At 37.2% G+C, this 20,774-nt stretch overlaps 1 protein-coding gene across 2 annotated transcripts in view; it reads left to right on the top strand.

Moving 5' to 3' along the window:
- The window catches only part of LOC139993864 (GAS2-like protein pickled eggs), an 89,321-nt gene that overhangs the window by 19,378 nt on the left and 49,169 nt on the right, over nucleotides 1-20,774 (top strand). For both annotated transcript variants that reach the window (XM_072015985.1, XM_072015986.1), the window contains exon 2: nucleotides 645-831. In XM_072015985.1, the coding sequence (XP_071872086.1) occupies nucleotides 661-831 (171 nt within the window). In that variant the 5' untranslated portion in view covers nucleotides 645-660. The remainder of the gene's footprint in view (nucleotides 1-644; nucleotides 832-20,774) is intronic.

Here is a 20,774-nt window from a genome sequence, read left to right as displayed (position 1 = left end):
CGACCCACTCGTATCCATAAACCAATCTATAAATAAAATCGGACTGAATTAAACGTTCGTGCTCGATCGACTTCCACTTCTAATAAAGTAAAAAGGACGGACAATTGCAGAGAAATAAAAACAAATTCATAAACAATATATGTGCAATATGAGTATAGTATATTTGGAAGTGTAGCGTTTCTGCATCATAGTTGAAACGATTAGACAGTAATGATATTTTTCTAATGATATACTTCTATACTTTATTAATTATACACTACGAAGATATTATTTTCTTTAATACTAAAAAATTATATATGCAATTTCATTTATTTGCAATCGTTTATTCTATTATTATTACGGAAAATAATTTAACTTGTTAGCTGCGGAATTTAGTTTCAAAAATACCTTACGGGGTGCGCAGATAAAATCAAACAACGACGAGTATACACGTCGAACGCAGTTAACTGGTTAATAATCTACTTATTCTGTTAATCTAAATTAAATATCTAAAATGAATTCCACATATATATAAAGAATAATAAAGTCATCGTTTGGTGGCTATTGTTATTCAAAATTAAATACTTGGAAATTTCATGCGTAATATAACGATAAAAGCAAAAATTTGACAAGCATGTGATAAGCAGGATCACTTGGTGTTTCAGGTATCGACCAAGCAATATGTCGGTGCTTCTGGAGGCGAGGTCTTACAGGCCCTTCAAATCCTCGGAGGAGTATTTGATCGCGATGAAAGAGGACCTGGCCGAGTGGTTGAACGCGCTGTATCCGGAGCTGAGAATCAACGTTGACAATTTTATGGACAGGTTGGACACCGGCGTCGCTCTTTGCAAAGTAAGTGGCCGTAGAACGATTTATACATTCCCAGAAGTACATATAAACTAGCTCCAACTGTCTATCTTCGCGCGTATGTATGAAACTATATACAGGGTAGACCTAAATAGAACCATGAAACGGATAAACTACCCTGTATACACGACGATATATCAAAATTATGATTTATGAAAGGAAAAGTAAAAGCTGCACGCATACACATAGTTCACTATCTTCTATTTGCAATGAATTTATCAACATTCGTAAGATACGACTATTTTTTCTAGATTGCTTTAGTCGCACGGTGTAAAATTTAATACAATTTTATAATGAAACTTAATATCATAGTAGATAAAAATCGACATGTAGAATTTATATGGGATAAGATTCGATAAATATAACATTGATAGACGTGTGTATAGGAACATTTCGTGTAAAATCAAAAATTCAAAAAAAAAAGTAGGTACGCGCGCGTGGAAATTGAAGAAATTCTACGCAAATTACTATGGAAGAACGTCAATCTAAGTTTGGCAAGTAAAAATTAAGAGTTTGCCCCCATTTCGATCAATGATCAATCTTATCTCTTATGTTTGCCAACGGTAGTACCTTATTTGTTTATTTCTTCTCTGTTTCTTTTTCGTTTCTTATCACAGAAAACAAGGTGCGTTCAATTCCCCCACGACTATGTATCGCGAAGTAAAGAGAAGATATCTACGTGCACGGTGAATTGAAAAAGGAATAGGACGAAGGTTCGATTTTAGGCTTTTGTCTCTCAAAAGTGTAACTTTTGACTCACCGTGTATGTGTGCGTAATTTACAATTATTTGCTTTAGAGACGTATCGTAAAGCGGGTTTATAGTATTGTGAGGACTTTCAGTATTTGTAAGGTGAAGGAAGTCTTGTTAAAAGGAAATTCAATTCCGTTTGATCGTGTCATAAGTCAATTTTATTACCGCGGCATTTCCGGTTATTAAATGATTGGTAGATTGTAATATATTTAGAATTGTGTGTTAAAGAGTACAATAGGAAAATTATTAGTAAACAGATCCTGTTTTATTGTAGTAACAGTTTGTAGTTATAGCATTTCAGATATTTAAGAACTCGACTTATGGTAGAATAACGAAAGAATAAACGTTTTCGTTTTATCGCCGCAACGGTTTAAATTTAAAAGGAAAGAAAAGAGGAAAATAGGGGCACCAAGTAGCTCGTTTCAGCCGCTCCTCATCGTGTCACAGAGTTTCTTGCACGCGCCGACTTAATTCATAATTCAAGTGGCGTTGAAGCAACAGCTTCCGGTGGACGTCACACGCATCCTTCTTCCTCTGTTTCACGATCCGCGACCAAACTACGTGCCCCATGCGGCCTCTATGCATTTCCATTTAACACTTCACTGTATTAATAGTCGTATAAGTGTGTGTATTTGTTGCACGCGCCGTTTTCACGTTACTCACGCGTAGAATTTTCAAGAAGCTACTGAGAATCACGGTTGCGAACCGTCGATTCTCCCGGTCTTCTGTTTTCAATTAATAAGTTGTTTCTTATTTTAGAACGTAGCTCGAGATCTTTGAACTTTCTTAGATTCTCTTCTAATTTCGCGATTAGATTCTCCTTCTTTTTAGATTCTCTTTTAGATTTCTTAGATTCTCTTCTAATATAGCTTCCAGTGAAATTATTACGTCGCGTGAGATGGTCCGTGCGACGTCCCTCATGGTCTGGTCGTCAAGGCCTACACATCGTTACACTGACCCGCAATAAACCTAAGCAACCACCATAAACCGAATCTTTTTAGCTTAATCTCTATTCATATAAGTATTTTCGGTTTATGGATGGTCCTTGAAACAGTCCTTCTGTTTATTGCACCTTCTTACAAATTACGGAGAAAGCGGATGTTTGTCTACCGAAATAGCGGGTGTTTCCCATGAACAAGGACACCCATGAGCCACAACTGCAGGAGACTTTCTCCTCATATATTTTTATTTATTGTCGTTGGCTATAACCAATCGTTACCCTCGCTTTTCTACCGAAAAGTGTAAACAACGAATCCTCATTCTTAGTTCAAACAGGTACCCACACCGAGCTGTCCTTCTTAATAGTACGAGACGGGTCTTCTACTGTCCTTCCAATCTTCGTGTAGTCAAGTCAACGGTCTTATCCTTACAGCAGTCATCTACTGTTTTTTCCATCTCAGCGCGGTCATCTACTATTACTACACATTTAGACCAGTCAAATCTATCGTTCTTTCAATCTCGACGTAGTCCTCTACCGTTGCTGCAAACTTAAGTCTCACCACGGTCTACGCGATATTAACTTAATCTACTTTTTGCTTATACGAAGCAACTAGCAAGTATACAATTATCAAATATATCTTCCGACGCGGCGCAATAATAAGTGTAATAGATTGTTGAAAATCCACACCCCTATTATTCCACAAGAAATAAGGAGATCGACCTGTTCGTCGTGTCGATTGTTATAATCGTAACGGGAATTTACGACTCCCGTTGACGCGCTTCAACGCGATCGCGTCTCCCCGCGACTGGACGAAAAAACCAGAAATTGTGCGAACAACGACACTTTTATTCTCACTATGAAAACAACATAAGAGTAACGGTAAAGAGTAAAAGTATTAGTTTCCAAACTGTTGATTAAATATTAAAATTTAGTAAACGTAAAATAAGAGGAAATACAAGATACAGAATGATATTTAACAATCTGAATCGTTACGTGTAATATTCTAGAATTTGAAGTTTTAAAAGTAACAACCCTGTCTCTATCTCTCTAACAACATACAGAAATGAAAAGTGGAATTTTAATAAAACGGAGAAGAATTCCTCGAACGCAACTTTTATTCTTTCAGATGCACTTTCGTCTGTTCCTAAAAACACTCAACCGTAAAAAAAACCGTATCCTGGAAAAGATCGAAACGTGAAAATTTTCGAGCGATAGATTGCTAACAGGCAAAACGGTAGCCTCATAATTGGAATTCTTGCACGAGCCAGCGCGTGGTAAAACCGTTGAACGAATTCCTCAGTAAAATAATCAAAGGTCCACATCGAGCTCTCGAAACGAGTTCTCGACGTGCTTTTGCGCGCGATAAAGCATTTGGAGAGCAAAGGCAGAAGTGGAGAATGTCGTGGCGAGTATTGGAACCGGAGGCGATCATTAGGCCGGATCCGAATGGTCGCGAAAACCGTGAAAAATCACCGTCTGCAACTGGAATGCCGATTATTATTAACCACGCCACCATCGATATTCGTTTCTATTCTATCGCGTTTTAGTTTAGGGTTACGGGCGAATAGGCGTGCAAAACAGAAACGATATCCGCGTTGCAAAGGGAGGGTACTGGCTGGAAGAATCTGCGATAAATTTCACGGAATTTACAATCCAGATAAAAGGCGAATTTGCATCGGGTGGAAATAACTGGTCGTCGCGTGGTTGCGATCATAGCGGCGTAACTTAGCTCGGTTTATGGTCAACTGGGGCTAGTTTAACGATACACTCGGCTACAGAAGTACGTATCATGAAGACCTGAGAGTTTATCACGAGACCATCTTTTAATCGTTGCTATTAAAGTAATTAACGAAACGTCCAGGAATTATTATCTCGTTCGAAGAACTATTCGAAGTCATAAACACGTTGTCGGGTTACGTGCATGTAATCTTATCGATTGAGACACTCGTGAAAATTGGACAGTTTATTACCAAAGTATCTTTCAATCGTTATTAGCAAACTAATTATTATCTTGTAAGGTCTCGAACGATTATCTTGTTCGAATATTTTTATAATATTCAATGTATTATAAGAAGAATCTCACGATGAGTGCAGTAATACTCTCGTCAGTTTGATAATAAACTTTTTCTTTGCCGTGTAGCTGTCACGTTTGTTCATTGCAATTTCCATCGATTCTGACTTTTCAGAAAATCCATCGATACCTTCGAAACGTCTCAATCGTCGAATTTCATACGAAGATCATAAGTGTCTTAATACTTAGGAATGGGACTGTATCTTGATCTTAATATAAAGTATAGTCGTCAAAATGTTTCCAACGATCGATACACCTATAATTGTATCATTTAGTAAGATCGCGTTCTGCGTGTTGGTTTTTCGATGTTTCCCGCTCCGGCAGCTGCTACTACAGGGTGTGTTTAAGATGAACAGATTCGATAGGTTTGAATTACTGATCGAACGGTCTCGATAAAGGTATCTAAGTACACCTGCATAATGTAACGAGTATGAAGTATTTGGTTTTTATCCGTCGGATATATGTACCTAAATGGCTTAAAAATTTGGATATTGAAAGATAAATAAGTTGTCCAGTTACGCAGCTTGAGTTTCTAATGATAATCATGATATTTGCATATCTTGAACCGCCTACGATGTTCATACGAATTTAACGTCGTTATTTCTTCGAAGCAACTCTATCGAGCTTTCAGAACTTCGTTTATGTAACAGATACGCTTACTATAATTATATCAATATCGACGATATTAATCGATTAATTACAGAATATAATAAGAGCATTCTTTCAATTTCCAAAAAAAAGAAAAAAAGAAGAAGAGGCAAACGTGTGGAGTTAATGATCGTTTTTGTTACGAACCCTTCAATTGTACTCTCTAATAAATATTCGACCAACGTCGTCGCAGCGAGAGGGTTGAAATCCAGCCACCTCTTGATTCTATAAAATTCACGAAAATCCAGCCCGATTAATTACCTCGGAGCAACACTGTATGTAAGCTAATCGAAGCAGACAATCGAAGCGTTGGAGCGACGTGGCCAACACGATCTCACCCGATCCTTTGCCAAACTGTCAAACTAAATGCCGAAATTGGAGCCCCGTGGCGTTGCAACTGTTGGAAGGCTGCGTGTCGAAAGAAACACGGGTCTCGTATCTGCCGCGCACGATCGCGTGTGCCATTGAACAGCGCTGATAGAGCAGTCTCCCGTGTGTCGGATTGGCTGTCGGCAGCGCGAGCAGCGAGTAGCTGCTTCGACTTTCACTGATCCACGAGGAGTCGATCGCTGGAACTCGACTCCTCGCGAGCTGTCGCGGTTACGCCGCGTAAAATCGCCGAATCAGATTCGCAATTAGGCTCTTTTTATCGATATAGATAGATTGCGGTTTTTTGTACTTCTCTGGAAGATTTGCGGATGCAGAAGTGCACAGAATGCACATAATATACGAAAGCGTATTAGAAAGAAAAGTATGTCATTTGAAATATTGTTCCATGCAGATCTCAATCGACGGACTTTGCCAAGTTGTGTGGGAGGCTATTTTGAGCAAAGAATTCGTTTTCGAGATACGATGGTGAAGCAGAAAAGAACGAGTTTGTAATCAGATACATTCAAGCTATTTAACTTTTAATGCGATTAATTAACGTCGCTGTCCGGTGTAAATATTATTGACGAGGTCAATGTTTCCCCCTTATCGATACAAAACATAATCGTTATAAAAATATGCAGCTCGTATCAGCGAGTACGAGAATAATGCCCTTACACGGCGACTATCAGTATTTCTGTTTATATCTCGAGAACGAAGACGAATCGTACGTAACATGATGCATAGAGGATGTCTCAAAAATCGTTTCACGAGATTTTTAAAATTCTTGCATTTGAAAAATACCAATCAATTTAGTTCAAATTGTCAAATAGTTTAATAACGTCGAGAATTTTAAAATATTGAAGAGATAGAACAAGTTCTTTTAAAGCTAGGTATTAATACCACACAGAAAAGTTGTCGTTAAGTGGTAGAGAATGTAGAACCAACTATGTACATTAATAGGTTTCATTAAGTCCTTCCAAGTGTCCGAGGTTAATTCTGGCAATAAACGTTTCGTATATTGAAACCAGTTATTGGGAAATTTAATGGCGCTTCTACTCACACAGTCACTGTCAAAGTATTTTTAGCAGTTTACAACTTCTGTTTAGTAATACAGACTTGTATCGTGTTAATCGCGAGATAAGCCACCAGTAAGCTGTAGTGCAAATAGATTTAATCTTAATCTTTTAACGACCTACTGCCAGTACGTTCTACTTTTCTGAATAAATTTCACGAATCTTTCAGGTTTGCCATCATCTAATGGACTGTATGTTAATTTCCAAACGATTATCTTCATCAAACTAATTTCGCAAATCTATATTTTTCTCAAAATCGTTGAGTCAAATCTATAAAAATGGTTCTGGTATCAAATTCTCAGTTTTAATTCTACAGACCCTGTGCCTTTCCCCATTGCGATTTCTGTAACATTTTCATATATCATTGTTCCACGCGAGTAATCTACTTTTGTTAAATGAAATCAATTCTCTAAATCTTCCATTGCTGTTGAACCACGCTCGTCTCTTCTTTTTATCTTCTATTACCACCGAATCGAACTCGCTTCTTCCTATCTAGCTTTCATGTCGAATTACATTTAATTCTTTGAATATTCCATTATTATCAAACTGAGAAATTCCAACCATCGAATATCAACATTATCTAGTATCAATTCTGTGCACTTCTGTATCTCAAAGTCCTCTACGAATGCATCAAAAATCCGCAGTTTACCATTTACGTAGCTCGCTCTTCTCTTCTACCTTGGCTGTCGTCACGGCTCGTAAAGTCTACGTAGTCGCAGAAGGTGATTCGCGAATAGGCCGCGAGGATTGGAAATTCTATGCGACTTCGGTCGTATCGAAGAGAGAGAGAAAGAGAGGAAGAAAGAGACAAAGATGTCTGTAATCCTTTGCTGGCGCAACGGGGGCGAGTAGCCGATGTACCGACTCGGTTGCCCCTTTGTCTGCTCCTTTATCGCGGCTGCCTACTCTAAATATTTCTCTGGCATGAATTTATAACGACGACAATCGCTAATAACGAGTCACGATAACCGTCTGTGGCTGCTCCACAAGTCCACAAGCCGCAACCTATGGCGATCTGCGGTGGACGATCGTGGGCCAAGCTTTAGGTGAACTGCGCTTGGTTGCGTGAAAAGTGCAGGTGCTCGTGGGTGTTGCGTGTCCGCGCAGCTTTCGCGGAGGGTTGTTGAAAAGAATCTGAGATATTGGCCGGCGAGAGTACCAGATCGTAAAAGATTTTTAATTCTCGTAATCTACATTTACTTATTTATTTATTTAATACCAGCCTTGTCAGCTTATACAGAAATGGATTTAGCTTACAATTGCTTTCATACCGCCGTTCTTGTACTATACCTGCCGTGTTTATATACCAGCTGTCTCACTATCGTTGCTTAATCAACCGATTGCTTATTTACTCGACTTATTCTACTCTATCATTGCTTCTTCTAATCAGTAGAAGATTTCTTGGAACTAAGACTTCAATTTCCAATCTTTACGATTTGTAATCTTCTTTAATTCCAATCTTTTCAATGAAAAATGTTAATACTTTAGATGTCAAGAGATTTGTTATCCTCGTTCCATGAACGATGTTTATAATTAATTGGATTAAACTGTTAATTATATTTAATTTATTTTTAATTATGTCCTTTCACGAATCCCGCGAGTCTCAGTGAGATCTAAAAGGAGACAATCGCGAACTATTCAAGCTCACCTAACTCGAAACTTTATTATCCAGTCAATTTCAATTTAATCGCTTCTATCGCAATAAACTGCAGGTACACGAGACATACCTCGAAGGAAAGTTGGTAAATCGGTAATAAGGACGTCTGTTGGTAAAATAGGAAGCCGTTTCATTAAGACTCCTCCAAGAGAGAATGGCCAGGCATTGGATTAATCAAGCGCAATTGTCGACATCTGCTTTCCTTGTCTTCCTTCTTTCACAGTGAATTAGAATTTACGGCAGCTCCATCGAGGTCTCGACTCGCGTAACGCGGCATGTCCCCCTTTTTCAACTTCCAAGAATCGCTTTCCTGGACGAAGATGATTTTTTACCAATTAGCAGTTGGCAGAAACTCGAACCGACGCCGTAATTGGGATTAAACGACGCTTGTCCTTACCCGATCGACGCGCGCGCGAATCATGCAAATTAATTGTGTCACGCTTAGAGGGAACAGGCTAATCACCGAGGATATATGTTGCTTCGTTTTGGACGATGCTGTCCGATAAATCACTGTCGTCTTAAATCGTGTCGTTGATTCGCTAGAAGCTATTTCGGGATTGTTGCTCGACCAAGAATTATTTTAGGCCGAGTGTCATTTTTTAATATCGAGTAATTGCGTATATAGTTTCTTGATGACATCTCTTTCCTCTTTCCTTGGAATTAGTTTTATTGGAATTCATATTAGGTCAAGTATCTTTTCAAGTATATTATATACAGAGTGTCTCACAGCAACGATGAATCACTTGGTCGACTGGATTCTACGTATGAAAACGATTGAAAAAACTTCATGTTCTTAATAATAGAACTTATATAATGAAAGGTTCATAGGATCATTCATACATGTCTTATTTCATTCTACTTTCAATTCAAAACGATCTGCTTGCGTACGAACGCAAACCCGCGGACGTTTTATCATCGACTGGAAGTGTTTACAGGGTCAGAATACAAGATTCAGCTTCAAACATCCAAATATTGGATTACGTTTGTAAATAAGTATGTGAGATTACTTCAATTATCCATCTTTCGATAGAATTATTTATTGTAACTCGGAAACACGGTCGAACAGGATAGTATATATATACAAACAAGATCTTTTTATTGTCTGCAAATGCAGAATGCGGGATGCCTTGTATATATTTTTATGGCGAAAGTCTTTATTTTGTTTAGTTTGAAGTTATTTTTATTACGATTAGCTTTATGTCAAGTGTCTTCTTTTTTTTAAATTATGTGTTTTTCCTTTAATGAAACTTTTCACCTTCTTAGCCTATTTACCTGATACCTAAAAAGATACCTAAAAGTATCAGAAATTAGATCAGTGATCGATTAATACAATTAAGAATCGAGAATTACGATCTCATAGGAATTTTTGAGTTGGCAATTAAGTGATTGCGGATTTTGTCAATACCACCTAATGCCAAAATCCGCAATCACTTAGTTACCAACTCAATATCATAGATTCCTCTACGATTTTATCTTCAGTGATTTAAAATAATTAAGATTTAAAAAACATTGGCCTGAAATAATCTAAAATCTAAAACAGCGGATAAAAATTCACTCGTTCAACCCCGTAAACTACAAACCCACATTTCCAGACCGTTTAAAACGCGAAATATCCTGTGACCGGTTTTATCAAAATTTGATCCAGTTCGTTCGTACGGGAAAGAACGGCGAATAAGAAATTCCACGACGTGAAACTGCCACAGGAATCGCGTAATAAGGACACGTGATCGTTCGCGACCCGCATTCTGACACGCGTGTTTTCCTATCTGCCCCAGGATCTCTTGTTTTCCACGTACGCCGCTGTATCTACGACTCTAGGCCATTTTACATGCATTTGCATACAAAAAAGATATTCAGCCAGTCGTCCTTGCCAACTGATTATCCTTTTCGGAAGGCCAATCTATTTTTGTAGTCAACAAGAACGAATCTAATCGAAAGACTATCTTTTCTGCTAACTTTTATCAACCCTTCATTCTAGTTTATCACTAGCGTTCATTAATAGACACATGTACATAATTATGCAACTCTATAGTTGTGGTAGACTGAGCTTGATATCTTGTGCACAGCGCGTGCACAATGAGATATACGTTACGATGTTATCATTTGCATCATTTGCATAACGTATGCGTGCATTTGTAATTTTACCTCTGATCTTTTTCTTTTTTCACGATGAAGTGCCTTTTTTTTGAAATTACAGCTTCGTGGTTTATAAAATTCGTGCGATATATACGTATAATTTTATTGTTACGATGATTTATTCAAATTCTTACTTCTCTTTTCTTTTGGAATAAGGTATCTTTTTACGTATATTTATTAGTATCCATTATTATTTTAGTTTGGTGATAATTTATTACTTCTTGAAATTATGGCTTATAAGATTTGTGTGATATGGATGGCTTTATTGTGTAATTTTATCATTGTGGTCATTTATTTAAATCTTTTATTTCTCATCTATATGTTTCTGTCGCAATGTAAAGAATTTTATAGAATTATTTAAGCGATACTTTTTCACAACGTTGTCCTTTTAATCTTATTCGAATGGTTTTGTCGGCCTATAGGATTTCACAATATACGTCAGCTTTTATGATTTTAATTTCGTGATAATCTTTTTAAATATTCACGTCTCAGAGTTGAACCGTTTCTTGAAATTGAAAATTATCCAAATGATATTATAGCCTTTGTATATTTTTGTTTCCTTGCACTGGGTATTTCTTCTCCTGCTTTTGCAATTATTCTAAGAATCTGATCTTAAGATTCTAAAAAATCTCAAAATAAATAATTTAAAGCTACCAGTACTTTTCAAACTCTCCACAATTGCCTAAAAAAAAGTAAGAAACATAAAGAAACACCAAAATAAAATAAAACACTTAAGAAAAAGGTCTAAGAGATGACAATTCTCTACTCCGGATATGACATCTTACTTTTTCACTCCTAAAAAATTTTACACGACGTTCTAAAAGACTTATGAGCCCTGCGAAAGACCCTCAAACGTCATTACGAGTTCAAAATCAACTGAAAAGACCTTGTACCTATTATCCAGTGGATTAGTCAGAGGAATTCGACTTGGAACTGGATTAAAAGGCAACTGAAGATATGTAAATCCCCAAAGGTCCTAGACAGTCGTCTCCAGCACCATCATCATGGTCGCTCGACATTCTATTTTGGTCGATTGTTTTTCCAGCGCAGCCCTATGCGCCGTGTTGCATCCAGGGGGAGGAATCGGTATATTTAGACGTGAAAAAGGCCGGATGAAAGGACGACTGACTGTTTATTTCTGGTATTCCCCGAAAAAAAGAAACGAGAAAAATTCGGCTAGACCAGCCGGCAACAAATCGTTTTGCCTCTATTTCCCACCCTTGCGAAGGGTAGCTGAAGTAGAAACACGATTCCAGGAAACGTAGACAGCCTAACAAAAGGTCCTACTACTTTACAATTCTTCCTATTAAATCTTTTGTGTCTTATTTTTTTTATTATCCCCTTTCCTGTCTTTTGAAGCAAATTTTTAAAAGATAGACACACACGTGAGTAAAATTTGATAAAAATAAAAGTTTGCTATACTTTCGTACGTTAGGTTTATTTTCTCGACAATCATATTTTGGATAAGGTTGATAATCTTATTTACGTTGAATGATGGTTACTAAACAGTTTACGTTGGTTTTGACGCGTTTTTAGAAATGTATTTGTTGAAAAGTAGAAAGTGATAAAAGTAGTATTGATAAAAATACCGATTTTGTACTTTATTTCTACAGGGTTTAGGTTGTCCTATTGTAAGTCGTTTATTTTTAGTAACTTTATTTTTAGTAACATTACGAGTAGTAGTATGAACAGTTTATCCTTATCGGTTATTATTTTTAGTGGATGGGTTTATGGAATAATGAGATAGATATGTCGTGATATACGAAGAGGAATGTTAATTAATACAAGAAGCAATTGGCCGGCAGACATATTGCCGTGTTTGATCTTTCACCGGTTGTTTGTTATCAATCTCCGTTATGCTTCGGTAATTAAGATTAATCACCGTGATCTATGGCAAGTATATTGGCGTGCAACTTTTTGCGATTGATCGAGACCCAGTTGGATGTAATAATACGATAGTGAAATGGAAACTGAATCTATCATCTGTAAAAATAATATTTTTTTGAATTCCGTTCTATATCTGGTGTAAAAATAAATGTACACTTGTAATACAGAAATAGAAATTAATTTTCTCCCGAATGCTACGGAATTCAATTTCTCAGTTCGTAATCCGTACAATTTCTAGTTTTGTCAACGTCCAATTTCCTCAATTGGCAATTCCATCTCGTTTCTCGTTACCTTAATTGATAATTTACCTCATTCCTAATTCCCTCAATTGGTAGTGTTCCCAGGTCCGGATTTTTCTAGTTGACAAATGCTCGAATCGCCAATGTTATCAATTTCTGAAAGCTGAGACCTACATCAGTTGATAATTTTTCCGATTCGCAACCTCTTCGATTGATAACTTTCCTAAATTTTCCAATTTGCAATGATTTTTCCAATTTTCGAATTATCAAATGGAAAATTGTCTGCTCGTCAATTTTTCCAGCAAGATATTTCGAAGAAACGTTGCTATTACCAAATTTTTCGCAATCCTGATTTTTCAACTTTACGATTTCCAATTGTTCCAGTTGAAAATTGTCGAATAGTCAAGTTTCTAAACTATATCCGTTACCTGCACTCCGCATCTTTCTAACTTTGATTTCGATATAAAATCCTCCGCTACAAATTTACCTACTGAAATCGGATTTCCAGCGGTCACAAAGTCCTTTGGACGCCAATTTGTACAACGCGATATCTAACGCAAAGCCCTGTTATCTCGAGATTAAACCAAATAGCGAGTGTCACCGAAACGTCGCGTCGGTGTCGTGTCACACAATTCACAATGCTCTTGTGACGGGACATTTGAATCGTTGAAACGCTCCGCTTCAAACGCCCGTCGAGACGGATTAGCCGATGGAAAGTGTGCTCTATTCGGCGTAAAGTGCTGGTGGCATTTGCACGAAAGCGAAACGAGACACTTGCATACGCGAAATTTGCTCGAATAGAAACCGTTTCTCCTATTCTTAAGCAGTTGCACTTTATCTAGTTAGTGGATCATCAATCGTTTCTACCATCCTAATCTCAACTAGGAAACTTAGACAACAACTAGAAAACCATAAATTTATTTCATTCTTACCAGATTATATCACATTCGTATGAATCAAAATACAGATATGTTAAATTCTCATTATTAATCAAACCACCATACGATATCTGCATAGTTAAATTCAATCATATAGAAAACCTGTTTGTCCCATTTATCTCACCATTCACTGTTACATTTGCTGATCTTTTTATCTGTAACTTTTATAAAAGATATCTGCAAACCTGATCTCAATCATACAACGAACTTGAAAGTTATTCCTTTTTCACCAGACTATCCCGTAATCGTATGAATTCAAATTCGAATACAATATCAAAATCTTCTATCAATCAAACCATCAAAGATACGTGCAAACCTAACCTCAACCATATTGAAAACTCTAAACGTATTTCTTTTCTACAAAACAATTCTCCCTTCTTATAACGTGGAATTCACATTCCAAACTCTTCTGTATCATCGATCAAACCACCAACGATATCTACAAACCTAACCTAACCTAAGCTAACCTAACCTAACCTCGCCTAACCTCACCTATCACGACTGGACGCTAACTCAATTAACTCTCGAACGCGGTGGTTCTTGGAACGCGTTCGGCTCGTCGAGATGAATCAAACTTGTTGGCAGTCGGTCGGTATCGCGTCATAAATATCTATTTACCAATGGGTATTGGTTTCGCCGTAATGTATTGCGGTGTTCGACTGGTTGAAGGCAGTTTTCCCACAGTGTACCGGCCGTCGCGGAGTAATCCACATCAGCTGGCTATTAAGTAATTGAGCGTACAATTGGCTGCGCAAAATAATCCGTAGCATAATTAATGGCTACATATTTATTGGAGATAGTGTATCGTGACCTCTTGCTGGATAAGCGTGACGAGATAATCATGTTTAAAAAATTAAGTCTACACGTGTGCCAGCTGCGTATGCATAGGTGCGCGCGACAATATACCAGTCATAGAAAATTGCACAGCAATTGCACACGTTCTACCTGTTTGTCTGCTATTTCGATTACGTTTGTCTCTTTCATTGAATTCTATTATTATCGTGGAAAATTGCACGCAAGCTAGAATTATCTAGGTTAGATTGCTCTTCATAGAAATTATTTTTAAAAGTTTTACGATAGATCGATGATGAGTGTGAAGATTAAGCTTGATTGCTTTCGATATAAAGTACTATTAACAATACTATAATACATGAATCATTGGAAGATACGCGTTTTTAGATATGGGAGAAACTACGGGTGTTAGGTGATTATGTACCGTAACCTATTGTTGTTAGCGATTAGATCGATCGAGTTCCTGTTATTCGATAAAATTGATTAGTAATTGCTATATTCCATATTTTTTTCAATGCAGAAAGATAAACAGAGAAATGTACGTGCAGATTCATAATATATTTATTTATCTTATCAAGATAGAAGTCTCCACACAAGGCTGGTTTCAAAGTGTGCCACGAGCAACACTGATAATATATCTATTAAAAACTTCTGTAAGTGTTTGAATACTTTCGTAGACAACTGTATAATTTTACAGTAGCGATTAACCACTTATGCATCCAATTCCTAATCCCGTTGCGATACTCGAATCTTTATGCTTCAATCTTGCTCTTACTTCAGCAAACATAGACATTTTTCAACGAGTCAAGAAAATATTTAACGTAAAATTGAACGAAAAAATGACGTACGTCGATAACAATTTCTTCATATTTTATCGAAGATCGAGATATTCTTTGACGTTAAAGAGATGCAAACAGGTCGGAAATGATGGAAAGAAGGCAAGTGCAACGTAATTAATTTCGGATCGAAGAATTTTGCATCGAAATTCCTAATTCCGGGTCGAAGTGAAAGGAAAATGGAAGTTGGCGGAGAGGATTCGCTCCAAAACGCAAATAACGAGCCTGCCATATAATAAGCACGGCTTTCGACCGTGAAAGAATAGCTTGTAGTTTCTACAACGGGCCAGGGAAAATCTTGTAACGGTAGAACGAGTTAAAAAGCGGATGTTTTCTATTCTTAAGGGGCACGGTGTTTCCTATTTTCACCCATAGACTCGTCTACTTTACAGGAATGCTTGCTTTTCCGACTCTCCTTTTCCCATGCGTAAAAACAACCAATTAAAGTTGGCCATTGTGCGACCAGTTATTTCTCGTGCGCGCTAACAACGACAAAAACGGAAGAGGTTCTTCTCGTCGACTTCCGTGACACGCGAAAAAACCATGCAGATGATTCACGACACGAGTGTCAGCCACAAATTACAGTATGCAACGTGAAAGTTCCAATATTTATCGTCTTTGAGTAGGAGGGATACGTGATTCGAGACTTTTTTGAAGTATAGTTGCCTCGAAGTCGATTAGTGTTTTCCTCATCTTTAGGCTATCTTCCCTTTTTCTTAAGATTCTTTATCATTAGAATTTTTTACATTATTTATTACGATGTTTATTATTAATTGGTTAGAAAGCTTGTTTTTCCTTACTCGTCTCTTTTTATTTATTTATTTATTTATTTTTTTTTGGATGTAAGTCTGATATTGATTTACTGTTCCATTTATCCTATAACAAATTAAATTTCCTTTTGATTTTGTATAATTTCTTCGTACGAGCTATCGATCTGCGTAATTTATTTGGCAAGAAGAGAAAAGAAGACAAACGAGAAAAATCGATGGAAAAACGAGAGAGGAAAATCCGTAAGATCAACGTGGGGGTCGAAGAAAGAAGCGAATACAAGCGAGAGACTGTTCCGGGATCGAAAATTATTTAACAACTTTGCAATTAGGAATTACCGACCGTTTTACAATTTTCCAAGACTCGAAAATCATCCAACGAATTTCGTAATTAGATTATGAGCCTATACTTGATTAACGAACATTACCTTGAAATATGCAAGCGAAAAATATTTTACAGCTTCCTAGAAATCGACCATTATTTACAAACGAAGATTACCGTAAAACCTGTTGACTATAGAACGAAGAAGAAGAAAGACGATTAATGAACGCAAAAGAAGGCAAGAGACCGTAAATGACCCAATAGAAGGAAAACGAGAACAAAATTCAAAGATGAACGAAAAGGGGAATATCGGACGATCGGTACGGGGTCGAGAGAGGTCGCTTCCTCTTCGCAGCGATAGCGTTCGTGTTTGCGATGAGCAAATAAACGAAACCGCGGCGCGTTACGCTTTTCTCCATGGCATTACGGTTAACGATGCCGCGCGCGCTTCTCTCCCCTGCGATCGTACGTTGCGCGTCTCTCGCGAGGCTCCGCTCTAATTTACGATGTTGAATGTGTACCAGCCATTTTCATTAAGCGCGTTTGCCCACACCGTCGGCGCGGCCCAGACGACACCATGTCAGAACATGAGAAGAAGGGTGGGAGGGGGTCAAAGGCCACATAATGTGACATCCTGCCGTCAAACTCTCATCTGCTCGGTTATATTACCATATGTGGCGTTTCTCTCCTTTTCTACTCTCTTGCACGCTACTCTTCCTCTTCTACGAACCAGTGACTCTCATTTTCACAACCCCTTGTCACGTTTTCAGATACAGCGAGAATGCAAAGCGAGTACAGATATCGTAAGCAGGACACTTATTCGAAAATTGTTGTATATAGTGTCACGTAAAATTCGTGATAAAAAGGGAAGAGCTGAGCAATAGCTTAACTTGACTGTACTTTTATATTTTTATATTAAAAATTAGTATTAAAGTATTAAAATAGCTGTTCAAATCGCGGCCAAGGCTGTGCCCAAGACTTAGTCTCGTGGTCGAATGCTCGCAGTTTTTATATGTTAAGTTTGCTGGAGTTAAGGAGCAAGGAGAGGATCCTGAGTGTCCTATGTAATGGGGAAAATTTGGTGTTGGGCCATATGCAAAGGTAAGGTGAAAGCTTAAAGGTTCATTGTCAGGTAGTGCGAAATGACGTGGATTTGAGTATGGTCGTTGTCACAATAGCGTGGTCGTAGAAAAGGGTCCATAACTTAAAGGGATCGTATTGACATTACCACCTAATGACAAAATCCTCAATCACTTAGTTGCCAACACAATAGTACTTGCCGAGAGGAGCAGAGAATGGTCTGATCAACGTGGAATCTGGAAGCAATCCTTTCGATGTAAAGTCGACTTTTATTCTTCAGTGGTGTTATCGCGAATTCGGGCGAACATGGTAAACCAGTGGTACCTTTTATTTGTATTAGTTCGAGGTTGTAAACTCGACGTTCAACGTGATGCGAAGAGAACCAGATCGCAGTATCGGACGCTAATGAAGAATAAGAGTCGATTTTACATGGAAAGGATTCACTTTCGTACGTACGTTGCTTGAACGTTTCTTGCTCCTTTTAACAACTATTATAACCCTTTATTTTATGGGCCCTTTTTTACGATCACTGTGTAGACAGTCGGGAAGAAAAGTAAGCGGACAAGTAGTGGAAATAGGTAGGAATGAAATTTTGTTAAATATATAGCTTGTTTACGCAAGAATGTAAATATTAATTTCAATCATTTTCTAAATAATCTATATATTACGAGGGTGAATACGTAATAAATAAAGCTTAAGTATATAACGCTGGTATAGATGAGATGTGGGACGATGTGGGTACAGTGTGGAGGGACGAGTGTCTATAAAGAACATTGTAAACCAAGTCTATTCTATGGCCCCATGGGGGGATGGGATTACAAGAAATACCCATCTATCTATACAACACTGTTACTAAATTAAGTATAAAATTTATTCATTATTCAAAAATTTAATTCATAAAATTATTTCATTATCTATAGCATTGATTTATACTCATTTCATGTCAAATTCATTTAAATATAAAAGATATTCACATCATAAATTTAAAAAATTTAAGGGAGTTGCCATCTAGGAATGCAAATTAATGATAAAAAGACGTAAATAAGGATCTATGGATAGGTCGATATTCCACGAATTTCATTTTTGAAAGGTATATATACTCGCTTTTGAATCTCGCTGTATTTCAATGACTTTCCACATATTTTACGTACAGTCTTATGTAATTGATACTTCCAACACTCTGCCGGTGTGACGTTTGTGTCTATACCTGAGTTCTTTTAAGTCTCTTGGAGATTTACAGTTATACTGTTATGTAGATTTAATTAAAGATCTTTATAGTTAGATTGGTTGATCAAGATAATAAAGTTCATCCTTCGATATCTTGAAAAATTCGAATATTTCAATTTACTCTTTGAAATTTTCTAGAACTGCAGAATTTGGTCATCCACATTTCGTAATATAATTAGCATGATTGAGAAAATTAATCGATGCATATTGAAGAATTTAGGGCAACTGGATCGTTGGAGACGTTGGAAGGGCTCGTATCTAGTAGCGGCGCGCACGTGGAGCCCATAAGGCGATGGTATGCGAGCGGTTCCACGGCTGGAGCCGTTCAACACTCGTAAAAAATCTATGTAACAGCATCCGGTCGACCGTCCCGGCTCGATACCTCCCCGAGGATAATATAGAGATTAGGCGAACGTGTCAACGGCCTAACCAGCCGTTGTTTCGTTCGCCTTCGCGTCTGGAAATCCTGCGAATGCGACAAGAGTGGGCACAATCGTTTTTGTCACGCTCCATACTAGTCGAAATTGATTGGCTTTATCGTTCGATGGAGAATTTTTTAATTGACAGTTAAATAGGATGAAAAATGTTGTCTTTCGTTTAAATTTAATTGTAACTCTTCACGAACCGAAGAACACTCGATACTCTGTTTCAATGAATTGAATAAGTTGCGCATTTTAAGAAATATATTTTTTAGAATTATTTTACGGAATAAAATTTTAAAGTTTTAAGTAGGTTACGTGATACTTGAAATTGCTATATTTTGTAATTTCTCGACTACGATGAAATGTTTGGAAATTGTTTGTCCAAGTTTCTACAGTGAAATTGGGTTGCTTTCGACACGAAGAACGTAGCGACTGGGTCACAGATCGATTCTACGTCGCCGATTTCGGAAATTTGCCGTTCAGGTGAACATTCGGAAATTAATTCGAGAAACAGTTATGTCCTATTCCGATTTCCAGCTGGCCGTCGCTTCTATCGCCCCGTTTCTCGCATTTCGCGGATGTTTGACTTTGGTTTTGGTACTGTGACGCGCTCCGAACCTCGTCTGACGTCAGTACAATTTATTTAGGAATACCATTAACGACGAAGGCTAGAAATCCTATGTACATTAATCGAATTTATGTATTAAAATCGTCACAATCCATTTGGTAATAACGATAATTATGTTACAATACAATTCATTGTAAAATACGTTTCAATCTTTGAAATTCCTGAGAATTTCGTAACACTGAATTCATCTCTGAACTACGACAAAAATTCGAAGCTTTGAATTCAATTATTCATATAAAAAAATTCTATTTTTAAATTTATTCTCTGGCATTTTGATAAACTTGGAACTCGGAATTCAGTATTTCAAGTTTCTACAGATTTTTCAAGATTCAATTTCACTCTCTAAAATTTTACGAAATTCGGTACATTGAATTTATCCCTCGAACTTCCAAAAAATGTTTAATCTTCGAAAACTGTATCTAAACTACAGCAAAAATTTTTCAACTTTCTCAAGCTCCGACGATTTGAACAGAAATCTTTTAACAAAAGGAATGCAAGCAATTATCTTAGAAACAGAAGAAATATTTGTTCTTTGAGCGAACTGAACAAGACTCGAATATCTATGTAAGACTAGAAAACAAAGAGGATTCTTAAATTGGTTCGAAGAAAGGCTGTTAGACTTGGGTTCTATGCTACCGTCGGGAATTATTGAAATTCATGGTAGCGTATCGTGGCAGGAAATGAAGAATTACGGAACAATCGATCAGCGTCTGCCAGTTGACCTCTTTAACTGCTTTATCAAGTCGCCTGTAGTCGGATTAACAACGACGGTGCCGGCAGATACGCGGTATGAATGGTACGAGAAGTTTGCTCAATAGAAAACGATCGCTTCTGTGTAATTGAGTTTTGAAATGCTCTAATTGCATAACTACCAACTTGATAGGTCGCTTCTGTTCTCAGAAATTCGATCTTATTTTATTTTATTCCTCGAAACTTTAGACAACATTTAGGAAATCAATCTCGTTTTCAGAATTTCTTAACATAGGTGAAATCGTTTCTTGTCGTTAAATAAAACAGCAAAGCGTACGTATGAATATTATTATATTTGTAATATCTTTTCTCGAGGAAACTTCTTGATAAATATTATAAAAGGAGTATTTTTAAAAGGAACCGTTGTTTGTCGTTAATAAAAAGAAATTTACTT

The sequence above is a fragment of the Bombus fervidus genome, chromosome 13 (assembly GCF_041682495.2).
Source record: "Bombus fervidus isolate BK054 chromosome 13, iyBomFerv1, whole genome shotgun sequence".
Classification (NCBI taxonomy): domain Eukaryota; kingdom Metazoa; phylum Arthropoda; class Insecta; order Hymenoptera; family Apidae; genus Bombus; species Bombus fervidus.
Note: the sequence above shows the minus strand (reverse complement) of the source record. Positions and strands in the feature narration are given on the sequence as shown.